Genomic DNA, 17,056 nt, shown 5'->3' on the forward strand with positions numbered 1-17,056 from the left:
GCATGTCCACAAAGAGGCAACAGCTCACACGAACTCTCCGCCGTCGGAATCCCCGAGCAAAGCAGCCTACAGCCAGAGGTGGACACTAACGGCAGGTCCCTGGATATCTGCCACCACGCTGTAACACTTAACATCGTGCAGAGTCCTAACCTTTGCTCTGGGCTCTCCCCTTCTGATATATGACCATTGATAACTGCTGTTTGTAATAATCGCATGCTCTCCATCATGAACCATGGATCAGCATATCGGGGCGAGATTCCTCTACATGCCGCTTGATATAACATTGGGGAGGTCTCTGGGGCAAAATAATCATATGTTACCAATTTAAGCACAAAGTTATGTCCAGCCTGCAATTTACACTATGTTGGTTTCTGTTGGAATTATTACCTTTGCCTCCCAGCTACTAACCATATAGATTTAGCTTAAAGCGACATGCAATCACGTATACTATGCCTAGTCAGACTAGACGCATGTCTCACCACATTGCTAAACAGGTTACCGTGTACTTACTCAAACAGCCTTGTTCACATAATGTTACCATCTGCCTTGTTGCACCATTTTGTCGACCCTTGACTAATCTTACTTAACAAGACCATATGCCATACCAGCATGATCAATCTGATGTTATTCTAATGTTAAACTATAACCTTTCTAAAATCAAAAAGTGCTGTTCATCTGACATGTAATATATGCTGCTGGATAATCTTTACTGTTACCAATTGCAATGTCTATGTAAACCTGTAAGTTAATGCAAAGCACTACAAAAATAAAGAATTTAAAAAAAAAAAAAAAAATAGGAGCAAGAACTACGATTGGTAATAACGCTACCAGACTGAAATAGATCCTTAAAAATGATGTATAGCAACATCCATTGTCTAAACTTAAAGGGACACTATAGTAACCAGATCAACTACAGCTTAATGTAGTTGTTCTGGTGAGTATAATAGTTCCCTTCACTGAGTATAATAGTTCAGGCATTTTTCATGTAAACACTGCCTTTTCCTCATAGAGATGCATTGATTAAATCCATCTCTATGAGGAGGTCCTGAATGGCCAAAAGTGAATTTGGCCCGCCCCTGTGCCGATTTTAGCCAATCCAATGCTTTCCCTGTGGGTAATTTTGATGATGTCACAAAGGGGGCGGAGCCAGCACCAGCAGATCTGCGTGGCGCTGGAAATAAGGTGAGTTTTAAACTTTTATAGCGGGCTAAGGGAGGGAAAGTTTAAAGGTAGACTCCGGTACCAGGTGGGACCTAGGAGTCTACGAGAGGAAAGTCACCAGGTTGTACTGATATACAGGGGGTAACCCTAAGTTAAACAGTAAATACAAAAGAGAGAAAAAGATAAACTAATTCACCGGCCACCATGCCCAAATGGGTATAGTGCCAGGAAAAAGTAGTACAACCCTTTTACATCTGCTAAAAAGTGGAAAAAAAATAATTTTATATACTTTATTAATGCCAAAGCTTAAAAATATTCTTAGACTCCAACCTATCAATACTAGAGCCGGTAGGTAAAACTGTCTGTGGCAAAGTTGCAGGTAGCCTCACAGGCAGCAAAAAACGGAGAGTTAGAGGAGTCAATATGGACCCAGTGTATATGTGTAGCAATCTACACCCTCCATATATATCCACTTATACTGTCCACATGTCCCAGTGAACTACTCCGTTTAACTAGCCAAATGCTACAAGAGGGAAAAACCCTTCTGCCTATAGTCTCTATCCAGGTGGTCCACAGTATGGATCGAAAAGAGTTAGTATAAGTCTAATTCATGTAGTAAAGGCGAGCAGTAAACTCAATCCCTATACCATACTAGAACTTAGTAGATCTAATAACAACTCTCATCAGGGCTCCATACTAACAGGAGCACAGTCCCCTGTACTGGATACCTATTACCTCGGCAATAGCCTGATGCTAATGCCTACCAATACCCTTACTAACAGGAGCACAGTCCCCTGTACTGGATACCTATTACCTCGGCAATAGCCTGATGCTAATGCCTACCAAAACCCTTAGGTGAATAGAAAAAAACGTCCAAGCTCAACCACCCATAACCAAGTGTAAATCAAAGAAATCAATTAAATTAAATTAAAACAGCCCGACGCGCGTTTCAGCGTCTCCAGACGCCGTCGTCAGGGGCAAGTGTGAAGTGCTATCGCAGTTTCCAGACTTTAAATAGCCGGTATGTGATTATACATACCGAGCAGCTGATTCCCCACTATTGTTCTCTCCTATCGGAAGACTGGATACAGAGGTCCACCCACCTCATTCACAGGTTCCCCACGTGGTGTCTACGTCAATCACCAGATCACGTGGGCGGGAGGAGAGAAGGGGGCGGTAAACGCTGCTCAGAACTCCTCCTCCGTAGAATGGGTGAATCCTACCGCATCCATTGCCGAAAACAACTAGTAAATCACTAAACAGTCCCTGCGAGTTGCACATAAACATACTGCAACAGGGAGATAAACGAATCAGAACATTATAACTTGGAAAATATAAAGACCAGTTCCCATCTAGTTAGAAAGAGGGGGCTTGGTCATAGGTATATACTGTGTGTACATGTGGATGTATTAGACCAGTGTGTAACTGTGGTTCACAAAAGAGTGATCCACTCAATCCCACACCCCAGTGGTATAAACAGTAACACCCATATACATTCAAAGATCCAGTATCAGTAGTGATTCATATCGTAAAAGGGGAATAGTCAATGGAAAGGTGCGTATAATATAGTGATCCCTAAATAGTGAACACTATCGAAAAATAAGTGATGAGTTAAAACTTCAGGAAATTATTAAATAATACTTGATCACAAATAGCAATAAAAACCATAATGTTACTATATGTAGGTAATAATTAGATGAAAGGGGTATACGAGAACCCCTCGTTGAGGCCGTTAGGAGATAACGTTTGTAATTTAAAGATCCAGTATGCCTCCCTCTGACGAAGTTTGATGTCCCAACCACCTTTACGTGGGGGCTGAGGGATATGTTTAATCCCTATAAAGCGTATTCCATCTGAAGAGTGGTTGTGAAGAAGGCGTAAATGTCTTGAAATAGGGGTTTCTAAACGTCTCCTCACTGAGTTAACATGTTCCCTAATCCTGACTTTGAAAGGCCGAAAGGTCTTTCCTATGTACATAAGGCCACATGAACAGGTGAGTAGATAGATAACCCCGGTAGTGCGACAGTTAATAAAAGAACGAAGATTAAATGTCTCTGAATTGGTAGAGTTGACACAAACCTTAGAGTTCCTACTAATGTAAGGACAGGCACTACAGTGACCACATTGGTATGTACCAATGGGTAAATAGTTCTTGGGGGGACCTGATATGGTCGTTGAGGAGAAGTGACTTGGAACAAGTAGATCCCTTAGATTCCGCCCTCTACGTGCGGTTATGGAGGGATGTGTAGTCACTACCTGTTTAAGGTGTTTGTCCGAAGATATAATGGACCAGTATTTTTTTAAAATTCCCAACACCTTTTCCCACCCCGCATCAAATGTCCCAATACATCGTATCATGTGCGTCTCCTGTCTGGCGATATTATCATCGATGAGGATTTGGCGTTCTGTTGAGAGTGCCCTAGCATAGGCCCTCTTTAACACCCTATTGGGATACCCTTTCTCCCTAAAAGACAGTCTCAATGTGTTTGCTTTAGATTTGAAATCGTCAAGGGACGAACAATTCCGCCGTAGCCTAAGGTATTGGCCAATAGGGATTCCAGCTTTAAGTGGGGTGGGATGATGACTAGACCAGTCCAACAGACTGTTTGTAGCCGTCTTCTTCCTATAAAGAGTGGTGTTTATTTTGTTTGATGCTCCCATCGTCAGGGATACATCCAGGAAGCATAGCTTAGAGCCCCCCATCTCGCTTGTAAAGCGCAAGTTGTAGATGTTGTTATTGAGGGCTATAACGAACTCATCAAAGAGTTCCGTGGTGCCTAGCCAGACGACAAAGATATCGTCAATATATCTCTTCCAGTATAGGACAAAGTCCATATACTGTTTGAGATTAGGCTCTTCCCTGATTACTTTCTCCCACCAGCCCAAATGCAAGTTGGCATATGATGGTGCACAGGGCGAACCCAAAGCGGTTCCCCTGATCTGCTGATACAGTTTGCCATTAAAGAGAAATATATTGTGAGTCAGTACAAATTTTAATAAGTCTGATATAAATCCAATATATATCTCGGGTAACTTAGGGTCAAGTGAGAGAAACCGTCTACAGTGTTCAATTCCCAAATCATGGGGAATTGAGCTATACAGTGCCTCCACGTCCAGGCTGCATAGTTTAGCATGATCAGGGATCTCATTCTGGTTTAAAAACCCAAGTAACGGGGGGGCGGAGCCAGCAACCGAGCTGAACGGTCGCACAGCAAAAGAGCTCCGGCTTTTTCGGGCCATAAACTGCCCAATTACCGCTATTCCCAGCATATTGAGCTCCCCAACGAGACAACCAGCAACAACTGAGACAATGGGACGAAAAACCAAAAAACTTAAACAGGACAGACCCGCGGGCAGGTCCGAATATTGTGGATCTCCTGCAGCAGACACGTGAAACTGCTAGGCCCAAGATGGACGTTTACATGGACAACTACTCAGAGATGTCGGACGACTTCTCCTCGGGAGAAGAGGCGACGGACCTCACCCCGGTACCAAAGCAGAAACCGGTAACCCAGACAGCGGATGCATCTCCGGTGACTACGGGGGTACTGAAGACGCTCCTTGCGGACCTTCAGAAAACAATCCAAGCAGACGTCGCCACGATCCGCAATGAAATACAAGGCCTGACAGGCCGCATGGGAGCGCTGGAGGTTACCACCGGCGCCTGTACCGACCAACTGACCTCTCTCCAGCAAGTGGTTCAGGAGCTTCAACGGCAGAATGAGGCACACGAACACCGCTTCACGGCCCTGGAGGACGCACGCCGGGCTAATAATGTAAAGATTAGAGGCATCCCAGAGGCCACTCAACAGGCCGAGTTGCCGCACCTGCTCAGGCGCCTCCTGACAGCTCTGATACCAACGAGGCAGGCCAAAGCAGTTGCCCTTGATGACTTCTTTAGAGTCCCGAAACCAGCCTCGGCGCCCACCACAGCACCACGAGACCTCATCTTGAAGTTCCAGCATCATTCGTCCAAAACCGCAGTACTAGCGGCGACCAGAGACTGCTCCCCATACACGTTTGAAGGGATGGATTTATCCTTCTATACTGACCTCACTGGGGGCACCTTGGCATGGCGGAGGTCGCTCCGACCTTTCACAAAGCTGCTGCAGAAACGAGGAGTCACTTATAAATGGCACCAATCCCGCACATTGAGGATACAACACGGAGGGACTGACCATAAGGTACGAGACCTTCAGGAAGCCAAGGCCTTATTGCCGACACTGGGACTCCCACTGGACGCTCTGACTATTGAAGAGCCCCAAGGAGTGAGCCAGCCGCAGAGCAGATGGAACCCTGACAGGATCACACCCTTTGTTCCCCGACGACCTGCAGTAAACATGACCGGGACTGAGCCCACCTGAGGCCCCAGGCTGCCTATTGCTTTACCACAGGCCTTTATGGCACCAAGTTACCTGTTTTAACAGTTAAAGTATATAAGTTAGAATACACCTTGAATTGCATGTTACTCCCTTTAGGAGAGGTCAACTGACCATACCACCCCCCCCCCCCACGACCCTTTAAAGTGCCTAGGCTTAATTCGGACACGCACAGGCTAGTCCACTATCGGCACTGAACATACTTAGCCTCACCCAGTGAGCTTGGGGATATCGTACGGCTACCCACATTAAGCCTCCGTTAAGCCGTTTGTATTTTTTCTTAGCGATTTTAGTAGAAACGTTTTAATCCTTAATTTTAGTTATAACTTTTTCAGTCTACTATGAGAATGGACCGAGGCGCTACACACTGCGACTGGTACATGACATACTTAAATGGCCAGGACACCTCCACTACACATGGTCGCATAAAATATAAGGGTTTAAGCACTAACCTGGTTAGCACAACACATGATTTAACTGCGAATGTAGCAATGATGTTTTTATAAGTTATCAGTTATGTACTATGTATATCAATTTTTTTATTTTTTTTTGGTGAAGAGACTAATCTTACCCACAGTCCGCATCCCCCAGCCTCTTACACTACACTAAGACACCCACCTTGTACGACTTATGCATGCACGGAGCACTTCAGCAGCGTTCTGATTAGAGGTTTAACCACTTTAGCTAGCAACATGCAACACAGCGACACAGAACGTAAAGATTTGTACCGTATTCTTGTGCCCATTACAGTGACCACAAACCTCATTACATTTAATCCCTGTGCAAACACGGAAATAACCATATAAGCATGATCTCTACCAAACAGCGCAGAACAAACCAGTAAATATCTATGTAGTAATTATCCAACACTGAATCTAGCTATGTGTTAGCTCTTATATAAAAATGTGCACTGTTTCATTGCCATGACTGTACAATAACAATGATGTGCTTAGGCTTACAAACGCTGTTGTGGCGATGTAGGCTGTCTTGTAACTTTCATGCACGCAAAAAATAAAGAATTTATAAAAAAAAAAAAAAAACCCAAGTAACTGTTTGGTGTCCCTTAAATGTGAGGGTAATTCTTGTACCATTGGGGATAAAACCTTATCAAGAAATACGCTCACATTCTGAGTGAGATTGCCACACCCAGATACAATCGGTCTACCTGTTAGGTCCGACATAGATTTATGAATTTTGGGTAAGCAATAAAAGGTAGACAAAATCGGTTCTTTAGGAGTCATAAAGTCAAATTCATCTTTTGAGATGAAGTCCATATCAATGGCACTTGTCAAAAGGATACGTAACTCACTTAAAAAGAGTGAGGTTGGGTCATACTTAATCACACGGTATGTCTTGTCATCTAATAATAGGCGTTCGGCCATCCTGACGTAATTATCCTTGTCCATAACAACGACATTCCCTCCCTTATCAGATGGCTTAATAATCAGGTCCCTTTTGGCTTGGAGCTGACTAATAGCCATCCTCTCTTGTTTAGATAGATTGTCCCCAAACCGTATTAGATGATCATCATTAGGCAGGGAGACAATTTCCCTACAGACCATATCCAAGAACACTTCCAAGTTCCTGTAGTCTTTAAACGGTGGGGTGAATCTGCTTTTAGATCTTAAGTTAGTGTGGGGGACTTTGTTCCTAATGGAATCATCATTGGATTCTAATAATTCAACAAGCATTTGGAGACAATCTAAGTCTTTGGGTGCTAATCCCAAATTCTGAGCTGGAATAGATCCTTAAAAATGATGTATAGCAACATCCATTGTCTAAACTTAAAGGGACACTATAGTAACCAGATCAACTACAGCTTAATGTAGTTGTTCTGGTGAGTATAATAGTTCCCTTCACTGAGTATAATAGTTCAGGCATTTTTCATGTAAACACTGCCTTTTCCTCATAGAGATGCATTGATTAAATCCATCTCTATGAGGAGGTCCTGAATGGCCAAAAGTGAATTTGGCCCCGCCCCTATGCCGATTTTAGCCAATCCAATGCTTTCCCTGTGGGTAATTTTGATGATGTCACAAAGGGGGCGGAGCCAGCACCAGCAGATCTGCGTGGCGCTGGAAATAAGGTGAGTTTTAAACTTTTATAGCGGGCTAAGGGAGGGAAAGCACTATAGGGTCAGGGATGTGTTCCTGACCCTATAGTGTTCATTTAACCCCTTAAGGACCAAACTTCGGGAATAAAAGGGAATCATGACATGTCACACATGTCATGTGTCCTTAAAGGGTTAAACCAGTTCCAATTTAAGCTGGTGAACAGATGGCATTTAGTACCAGTAAGAATTGCTAAGATGTATGTAAATAATACAGATTTATGCTGGAGATGTGGCACTTTTAGAGGTAATCAGACTCATATTTGGTGGTCATATCCTTTATTAAGACAACTATGGAAAAAAAATAGAAGAATTCTTCTCACCCTGGATAGGGCACAAATATGCGTTTTCCCCAATAAGAGTGCTACTGCATATGTTTTTTTAATAATTTTAATAGAAATGAGACCAGGATATTCTTACATTTAGTAACGGCGGTTAAAATTACTATCGCAAAAAATTGGAAGTCTACGGTAGCAAGCAACTGCCCAGTTATTAAGGCACAAATGACATACCAATGTAGAATGGAAAGAGATCTACGTAACTAATTTTATTAATAATAGGAAGTATGAGCTCCTATTCTGGAATGAAATATTAAAGGAATTAGGATAAGAAATATAATATGATATATATATATATATATATATATATATATATATAAATACAGAATACTAATTCTGATGGGTGGAATCTGGAGCGAAGTAGAAAATAAAGAAAAGAGCACAATAATTCACAACAAAGTTCTGATCAGTGTAGCACAGATATTTGTACTAGGCTATTTATATTGTTTACAGTAGCACTTACCGACACCAATTCCTATTTTATATCTTGTTTGTAATTATGTTGTACATACTTACATGTACGAAATAAGTGTATAAAGAAAACTAAATTAAAAAGAAAGAAATCAGTCTATGTAAAAAAAAAAAGTAAAATGTGGTAATCACCTTTTCTTTTGTTTCCAAAGTCTCCGGATCTACTTTATACATCAGATTAGTCTCTGTACTAACATAATAATCGTTTTCATATTTCATAAAACTTATATTCCCGTTATCAGTTGGCTCTGAAGGGAAGAGAAAAAAAACATTAGGCATGAGGTTTTCAAATAACATAAGTTAAAATCTAAAATGCAGGTCTAAATTTACATACTTGGAGTTTCAAACGTTGACAAGAATCGTTGAAATACACTTTTGCAGGGGTCTGGCATGGCCACTGTTCCAAATTCGGAAACCACAATTCGATTTTGATTTTGATTTGTTTTGTAAGAATCACTTTTAAGAAATTTACTTGTGTAAGTCACGCATCCATTCTCAATTGTGAACTTGTGCATCAAGGCCATACCATCAAACCAGTGATTATAACTTGGAAAAGGAAAAGTGAACAACAAGATTTTAGTTCCAAGGAATCAAGCAAAACCAATGTATTACAATAATATTCCCAAAACATATCTAGATTTAAGGTTTGAGTATAAATTAGAATGTTTAAAACATTTGGACTACAATGAAGGGCAATTGGAGACATCAAGGCAGATACTTACCTTATGTTCCTCGAGTATTCTTTGTTCATTGCTTAGAAATAACAGTTTAATTTCAACTTCACTTAAAGTGCCTCTGTCACTCCCCATATGAATATTTTATAAATACCACCCCAGTTGAAAAAAAGCAGGGACTAATTTTTCTCAGTATTTTCCTATGACTGACAAATCTAAACCAAATGAAGTTACTTCCATCAAATCTTGTCATTTCTCCTAGACATCACTAGTGACCATCTCTTTCTATGCAGGATCCTCCAAAGACCTCAATGTTCTACTCTCACGCATTCGAGTGTGTACAGAGCTGAAGAGCCAGAAGCTCAAGAGGAGCAGCAAGAAGAGGATGGTGGCACCCACAAGGGACAGGTTCAGGTAAGTAAATCTCACCATTCCCTGGATCCCAAGTGGTAATGTAACTATTGGATGTCTTTGCAAATTATATAAAGACATTGACAGAGCTGCTTTAAACAACAGAGATGCCTTAAGTTGTCAATTCTACAGAACGAGGCCAAATCTCTCCTGGAACGATCCACTATATAATAAAGTACAAGCTCCGATTCAAGACTCTAGCATCTAGAATTTATATTCAAATAACATAGTGGAGGGTCTGCAATGCAGGTTGACATAAAACGAACATTACCATAGTTTGAACTAAAAAGTTCTCACCTGTCATCTCCAAACTCAAATTTGCCTGGTCCATTTCGTAATAGACTACCCCTAATCCATTTGGGTATAGTTCCAGTAATGTGGGTTGAAATAGGCTCTGGAGTTTCTTCTACGGTCTGGAAGAGTGAATCGATGCATTCTAAGTCAGTTCTGTTGGAGTAGCACAGTTTTTTCTCCTGGATGTAGAACTTCTTCAGAACTGAGAATGATAGAGACAGTACATCATTATGAGAACTGAATTAATGTACCAGAGTTATCATCAGCTTTATATAAATAAATGTCAATTTGGTCCAATTAGCAGCAAATGCAGCAAGCACCATCTGGTCCATAGTATTATCTGCCATCACCTGTCACCATGTGGGATGTTGACAGAGACATTTTAAGCTCCAATTCAGCAAATTATTACTGACAATTAGTGCTCTATAAAGGACAGGTATCTGTAGACAAGGAGTCTAATGGGGAATTTGGCCCTGTATATGTTGATAGTTCTGTGTTAGGGGTCCGCCAGGGGGCATGCGGGGTTTAGACCAAATGCCTAGCGTGCCATTTGTCGTGAGCACCAACGTTTTCCTGTCCGCCAATCACTGGATTGTATAGTGTGACGGCAGTAGCTCTGCCCTAACCGTACCTTTCTCTTTCCTATGGACCTATATCTGAAGGGGGCCCAGGAATGGTACGGTTTGGTATGGTTTGTATGGGCCACTTTCATAATGGAAATACTCAAAATAGCGTACCAGACTGTACCGACCCGAACCGTACCGCTCAGTGGAAAAGGGGCATTAGTTATTAATCAAAGACATATTTATCTTAAATATTTAATCCAGTTTGACTATTTTGACCTAAAATTTAAAACACACTATGAATTCCAAAAGGTAACCACTTCAATGAATTACCGATACTAGCACATATTTTTTCCTGTCACAGGACCATTGGTGGTTGTACTAATGCACAGTTAGCCAATAGATGTTTCTCTATTTGTGTTTCCATAAATCCTATGAACCAAGGTTAGCTGATGATAGTTCTCTGGTCTTTGTACCAAATATCCACTTATTTAAAGAAAATATTTTCGTATATTCTACTGCCGTATGACCATATGAGTAAATTTGGGGAGTGCACACTTTGAAGCCAAACAATAATGACAGTGCAATAGAAGATTATATCTCCTTTACCCGAGCAAATCGTGTAATCATGTCGATGAGTTGTAACTAACAGTCTCTGACACAAAATGATAAATTGAATTGTTCTGGAAATTATTCTTTTTTTTACTAGTGCAGCAATAATTTAATAATTGATATATCCCAACCCTGAGGGAAATACACACACACAGTATAGAGGCAGAGATAGCACAGGTACGCTCAGGTCACAAGGAGAGATATGTTTTAGTTTTCCTTTTTTTTGTTAAAAAATGGGTTAATCAAAACACATTAAAGGACACTCTAATGTTAAAAATAAATGTATTGAGGGGCGGGGCCTGGCAGCCAACCGAGCAGGTCGCACCTGGCTGGAGCTCCTTGGATTCAGCCTGAAATATTGCTGATTTTCTCACAAACTCAGATAAATTCAGCCTGAGCCTGTAACCTACTACATTACTTGATGATTCCCTCCCTGAGTACAGGGTCCGAACTTGCCAGGTTCTGATGGCTGTGGACCATTTTGGTCAGTCTAGCAGTCCGAGCTTGCCAGGTTCTGATGGCTGTGGACCGTTTCGGTCATTCTAACAGCCTGTAGGAGATTTTGAGGCAGAGGAGGCAGCCGATAATACTTCTGAAGAAGCCCTAGACTGGGCGAAAACGCGTTAAGTAGGAGATTTTATATCCACTTGTTTTATTATATATACTTTTTATTCATAATAAAGTTAAAGTTTTTTTACTACTTTATTTTTGATTTGCTGTTCCTGATATACCTGAATCCTGACATATATCCTCTGGTGGGGATTATACCACCATATGCTGTACATACTAGAGCAAGATATTTGCTCTGAAATCTGTAAGTAGGATACTTTTCCTTTATTCACATATTGTTTGATAGACATACTATACTATTGGATCCTATTTTCTATTTTTTCCATATATTACTGTGGAGGATTGGATACCGTACTACACCATCACTTGATATCCTGAGACGGGGATTGTACCGTCTAGGCGCTATACGGCAGAGCTCTGAGCAGCTCTGCAAAGTGTGAGTGAGCCTTTTATAAGTTTTTTTAAACTTTTACTTTGTCTGACATACTGCACTATTATTGTTCTGTACTTTTTGTATTGAAGGTTCCATACATTCCTAATGATAGGATAATTTGTATGTATATATTTCAATTACTTTTTGCACTGTTTGGGCGCGGTTTACCACCTCTATCTCGTTTGTTGTATTATTGTGAGTAGGTATTGGGAATCCCTGCTCGGTTCACTGCTGCCCACCTTTAGTTTATTTAGTGAGCGCCTATTCCCTCTTTTTCTTGTTGATCCTCTGCTAAAGCCTGATTCCAGTCTTACTTGTGCCCTCCCCCCTCCCTTTGGACCTGCAAGGGTTATCCCGGTCCCCACCAGTGTACTTCTCATCCAACCTCCATAGCCCCATAACCTTTTACTTTCATTAGAAGCTTGGCAGCCTGAGGCCTACTCTACATGATGGGCGATAACATGGGGAATTCTCTAACACATATCTGCTCCCAGATGCCAACCCAAGTGGACCTGATCAACCAAACGGTGTCGACACTACTAAGAAATTAGTATTAAGAAATTAGCAGAGTCAAACCGAGCATCTGGGCAGCCGAACTCCAGCGATGCCTCCACAATGTTTTATAAACACATCGCACACAATAAAGAGCAAGTCGTGGGGAGTGCAGCCAACTCGATCTTACAAAAAGACTACCACTACATCTCGCCAACGCACACCAGTACGGCTCTCCAGAGGGAGCGGGTCTGCGGGAGCATCCAATGCTGTCGGCGTGTTCTCACTCATCAAGGCCAATCACGTGCATCAAGACGGTCCCGAGACCCTGCTTCTGAGGCTGAGCACTACTGGAACCGTAGATGCACACAACAGGAATGCATTTGCACTCATGGCTGGTGGGGTGCCCCTCCGGGACTGGTGTAAACTTTTGCATTTCTGTGTTAAAGTTACACCATCGACGGTCATTGACTGAACAGATAAATTACATTGATTTATGCTATGCTGTATTTACCAATATGTGATCAGTATTATTATTATTTTATTATTTATAAAGCGCCAGCAAATTCCGTAGCGCTGTACAATGGCATAGGCTATGTTTCTGTTGGCTCCTAATGTCACTATATTTTGTTTGTTTTTCCCAAGTTTGTTTATACCGGCAGATAAACAGTTACATATACTAGCAATACACACTTCTTAATAATTCTTGTTTTCCCTTTACTAATGCAGTAGCTGTGCCCTAAGCTCTATTCTACAGCATTCTGACTTCTCCCTCTACTTCACCTAATAGAATTATGTTATGATGTTTTTTCATGTCATATGTTCTCTTGTAAAATGTCAATGCAAGCTTGTCTGTTACTCCATGCACAACTAAAATAAAGAATTAAAAAAAAAAAAGTCTTTACATTTAACGTTTGCGTGTTCATCGCGACAGTATAGCATCCTGCGAGTCTGCAGGATCCTCCATAGATGCAGCCAATTCCCTGGGATTGACTGTTAGGAAAGTCAGGCGGAGGACAAATACAGAGACAAAGTACGGTAGTCCATACTATAGATCTCTTGACTGGGTTACACAACATTACACTTTAAAGAGTCGGTCTAAGCATATTAAGTACTTTAAATTACTGAGAAGTACGGGATTCATAGAGCACCCTTAGCCAGATATAATTATAAAATCAGATTTATTTTTTTATGCCCAGCTACCATAGGAAACATTTAGAGGAATAAAGGGTATTTAATAGAATTTTAAAATCTCACCTAGAGTTGGGTATGTAACTCGTAAACAGCAAGTCTCCAAGAACAATTTATTTTCCACGTGAAAGTGGGATTTGTCATTTCATACTTGGGATTGTCATTAAATCAACAAAAACAGACAAAAAAGAGTTGTGACTGCGAAATCTCGGCTGGGAAAACTTAACATGTCTTTGCGTCATGATTACTAGTTGGTGCTTGCTAGATAACTGAACAGTGCTACCCCTAAAAATATACTCGGACTGTAGCCAAACTGCTCCATATAAAACCATAGAAACTGAAATGCTATTTTGCTATTCAGTAAATTACATTTCTGTTTTGCTAATTAACGAATGGACACTTTTATTTTTTTAAAGTTAATTCTGTGATTCAAGGTTCCTTTCAGTGGTACGGAAATGGTACAATGATCAAATACACTAGGGTGATATAAAATTGGGACAGAGACAGGCAACAGTTTGTGGCAGTTTTACAGTGTTTTATAGGTTACGCACCATACGCATCACCTGAAGTGGGTGTGCCAGCATGACCTGCATGAATGCACGGGCGATACTCAACTGTACCAGCCAGACAGTACGACACATGTGCAATACACTGCAGCAGCAACTTACACGGGTAGAAATGTACTCAAATGGAACACCATAGAGAAAAAAAGCCCTCAGAAAACAAGAGGGTGCAGGGGTTCTAAATCAGAACTTTTCCACCAGACCTGATAGGAACTTCATTGTGGGATTGTATGGATAGGTAGGTGTGTACCCACAGTAACAGCAGTAACAGACAGCTTACAGGTGCCATTTGCTATCAAGATATAAGTTTGCTATCATGACGTATGTTTTTGTAACACAACAAACATTGCCACAAATACATTTATACACATGGCAGGTGCAATTTAATCTATACAATGAATTTACAATTGGGTTTTTTTCTGCGCGGTCACAGGGTGCATTGCAAGAACAGTTGAAGTAATAAACAAGTTTAAATGAAATTTCTCATGCCTCACATTGGCAAAAAAAAGTCACAAACCTTTGTTATATTCTTAATACATAAATTTGAAATCAAATGTTTAAAAATAGCTGCACTCACATTAATCATTTTTTTTAATCTAAACTGTTCTTGTGTATTAATATGATTACTAATTTTGCTGTAATTGTGTTGTTTTTTTAGATGTAACTGTGAAGGTCTACAGTAAATGATCCCGTGCTGAAATGTAATACAAGTGTATGGCATAGCCAAGGCAGCTTTTCCAGGCATCATGAATATTACATACGTCACAGACAAATAAAACAAGCAGGCAAAGCGACCTGATCGTGATCATTTAATGTGGACTATATCTCCTATAATGCCCTTACAGTCATCATGCTGGCAAAGCTTTATGGGAGAGGTAGTCCACAACATCTGGAGTGCAGACGGTTGCCTACCCGTGTTCTATAGGCTACACTTAATGTTATTGTTGAAAATAAAGCAATATGCTCTGCAGTTTCATTAAAACACAGTAATTTGTAAACTAGAAAAGCCACTGAGACATTGAAGTATCAAATTCATTTTTTTGTGCTGAATCATTTTTAAATTGTGTGTTGAGGATAAAAAAGAAATACAACAGGATCTGTATCACACCTTGCTGCTATTTATTAATCATAAGGAATGTAACGAAAAATGCTGCAATGCTCCATACCCTAATAAACATAAATAGTCAGTCAGCTTACCTGGTATGTTCTGAAAAATCGAAGATAGAAAATTCATAGCCGCTTTGTTTTTCTTCTTTTAGATCCAATTGTTTCCAGTTGACTGAGGGCTTTTATGATGCTGTAATCAGCAGAATCCTCCCTTGATAGAGTTTGACAGACTGTGTGCTCTGTATAAAGACCTGCATTAGCTGGAATACACTTCAGAATAAAAGCCTGGCTAGCTAGTAGAACCAGCATCTGTGTGTTTTAAAATATAGGCCATCCCTTCATTTTCATTGGTGGAAGAAAGAAAATGCATGATCAGTTCTTTATACCAAGCTGATATAAAAAAAAAAAAAAAATGCACGCCGGCAACACTCTTAGGTTTCTTTCCAAACTATTTGTTTAACTGAAATTATTTGCAATTAACAGAGCAATATTTTTAAGTTGCAATATTTTTAATCAGGTGTGGATAAAATATGCACTAAGCTCAAAGCCTATAATACGTCACCGACATATCGCTCTAAAACAATTGTTCCTGATTAATAATGAGGTGAGTTGATTTAGCTTGATATTTAGAGTTTAAGCAAAATGCTGAGACAATATTTATAGGCAAAAGAAACAAACCTGGAATAATTAATTGATACATTACAGTCTAGGGTCAGAGTGAATGCGGGACGGTGTTAGGAACGCTGGTATTTCAGATACTCGTTCGCTTTCGGTTCCAACCGAACTGCTAAAGGCTAAGTGATTATAGCTCGCTGTTCGGGTGTTGATTCGAACGTTCTCCAAAAGAAAATGCAGCATCAAAGTAAATTCTCCAAGCAATCAGACGTATACCCAAACACCAGCCTAAACTAGATGAAGGAATGAATGTATTCAGGCCAACTGGCCGGTTTATATGCAATTCCCCATGCAAGGGGTTTACCATGACATATTCCAGGGCCATTAAGTTTTGAAAGGAAATTGATTTTTGTTAAATTAAGTATATGTGAATATATGAGAAACATGGCGTCGCAGGATCCTTCAGCCAGTGTCATTGTGGGTATTTAAATCACGTGGTAGTTTACCTCACAGTGTACGGTTTGCAACTCCCAAAGTCAGCTGACTTTTACGTTCTTAATTATTATGTTTAAGCAAGATTCACTATTGGAGAATCGGTTTAGGCACCTGTGATGGGTTTTATTTTTTTTGTCTTTTCACATAGTAACAGGTTTATTGACATTTTTAAAATCAATATTTAGGGAATAAAAAAGAACTGGGATTGAATATGCAAATGCGGGTCTGCTTTGGAAAGTGTAAAAGAAGAAACTTTGGCATTATTGGGATATTGTCAGTTAAAGGGACACTATAGTCACCTGAACAACAATCATACCCAGGGGAGGTGTAGCTAGGGCTGCATAAACAGAAACAAAGTGATTTAACTCCTAAATGGCAGTGAATTGAGCAGTGAAATTGCAGGGGAATGATCTATACACTAAAACTGCTTTATTTAGCTAAAGTAATTTAGGTGACTATAGTGTTCCTTTAAGGAAAATTATAAATTAGGGAGTTACAAATGCCATCCTATAACCACAGCACTGAAAAGCACGATATTTTTGTCAGTATTTGGACATCATCAGTTAATGCTAATTAC

The 17,056-nt window shown here is 40.4% G+C and overlaps 1 protein-coding gene across 1 annotated transcript in view; it reads right to left on the minus strand.

The window, feature by feature from the left end:
* The window catches only part of LOC134577489 (carotenoid-cleaving dioxygenase, mitochondrial-like), a 47,251-nt gene extending 31,626 nt beyond the window's left edge, over positions 1–15,625 (minus strand). The window contains exons 1-4 of the mRNA XM_063436254.1: positions 15,460–15,625; positions 9,842–10,040; positions 8,794–9,005; positions 8,592–8,707 (exon numbers count right to left, since the gene is read on the minus strand). Coding sequence (XP_063292324.1) covers positions 8,592–8,707; positions 8,794–9,005; positions 9,842–10,040; positions 15,460–15,496 — 564 coding nt within the window. The 5' untranslated portion in view covers positions 15,497–15,625. The remainder of the gene's footprint in view (positions 1–8,591; positions 8,708–8,793; positions 9,006–9,841; positions 10,041–15,459) is intronic.
* Positions 15,626–17,056: the final 1,431 nt, after the last annotated feature.

The sequence above is a fragment of the Pelobates fuscus genome, chromosome 11 (assembly GCF_036172605.1).
Source record: "Pelobates fuscus isolate aPelFus1 chromosome 11, aPelFus1.pri, whole genome shotgun sequence".
NCBI lineage: Eukaryota > Metazoa > Chordata > Amphibia > Anura > Pelobatidae > Pelobates > Pelobates fuscus.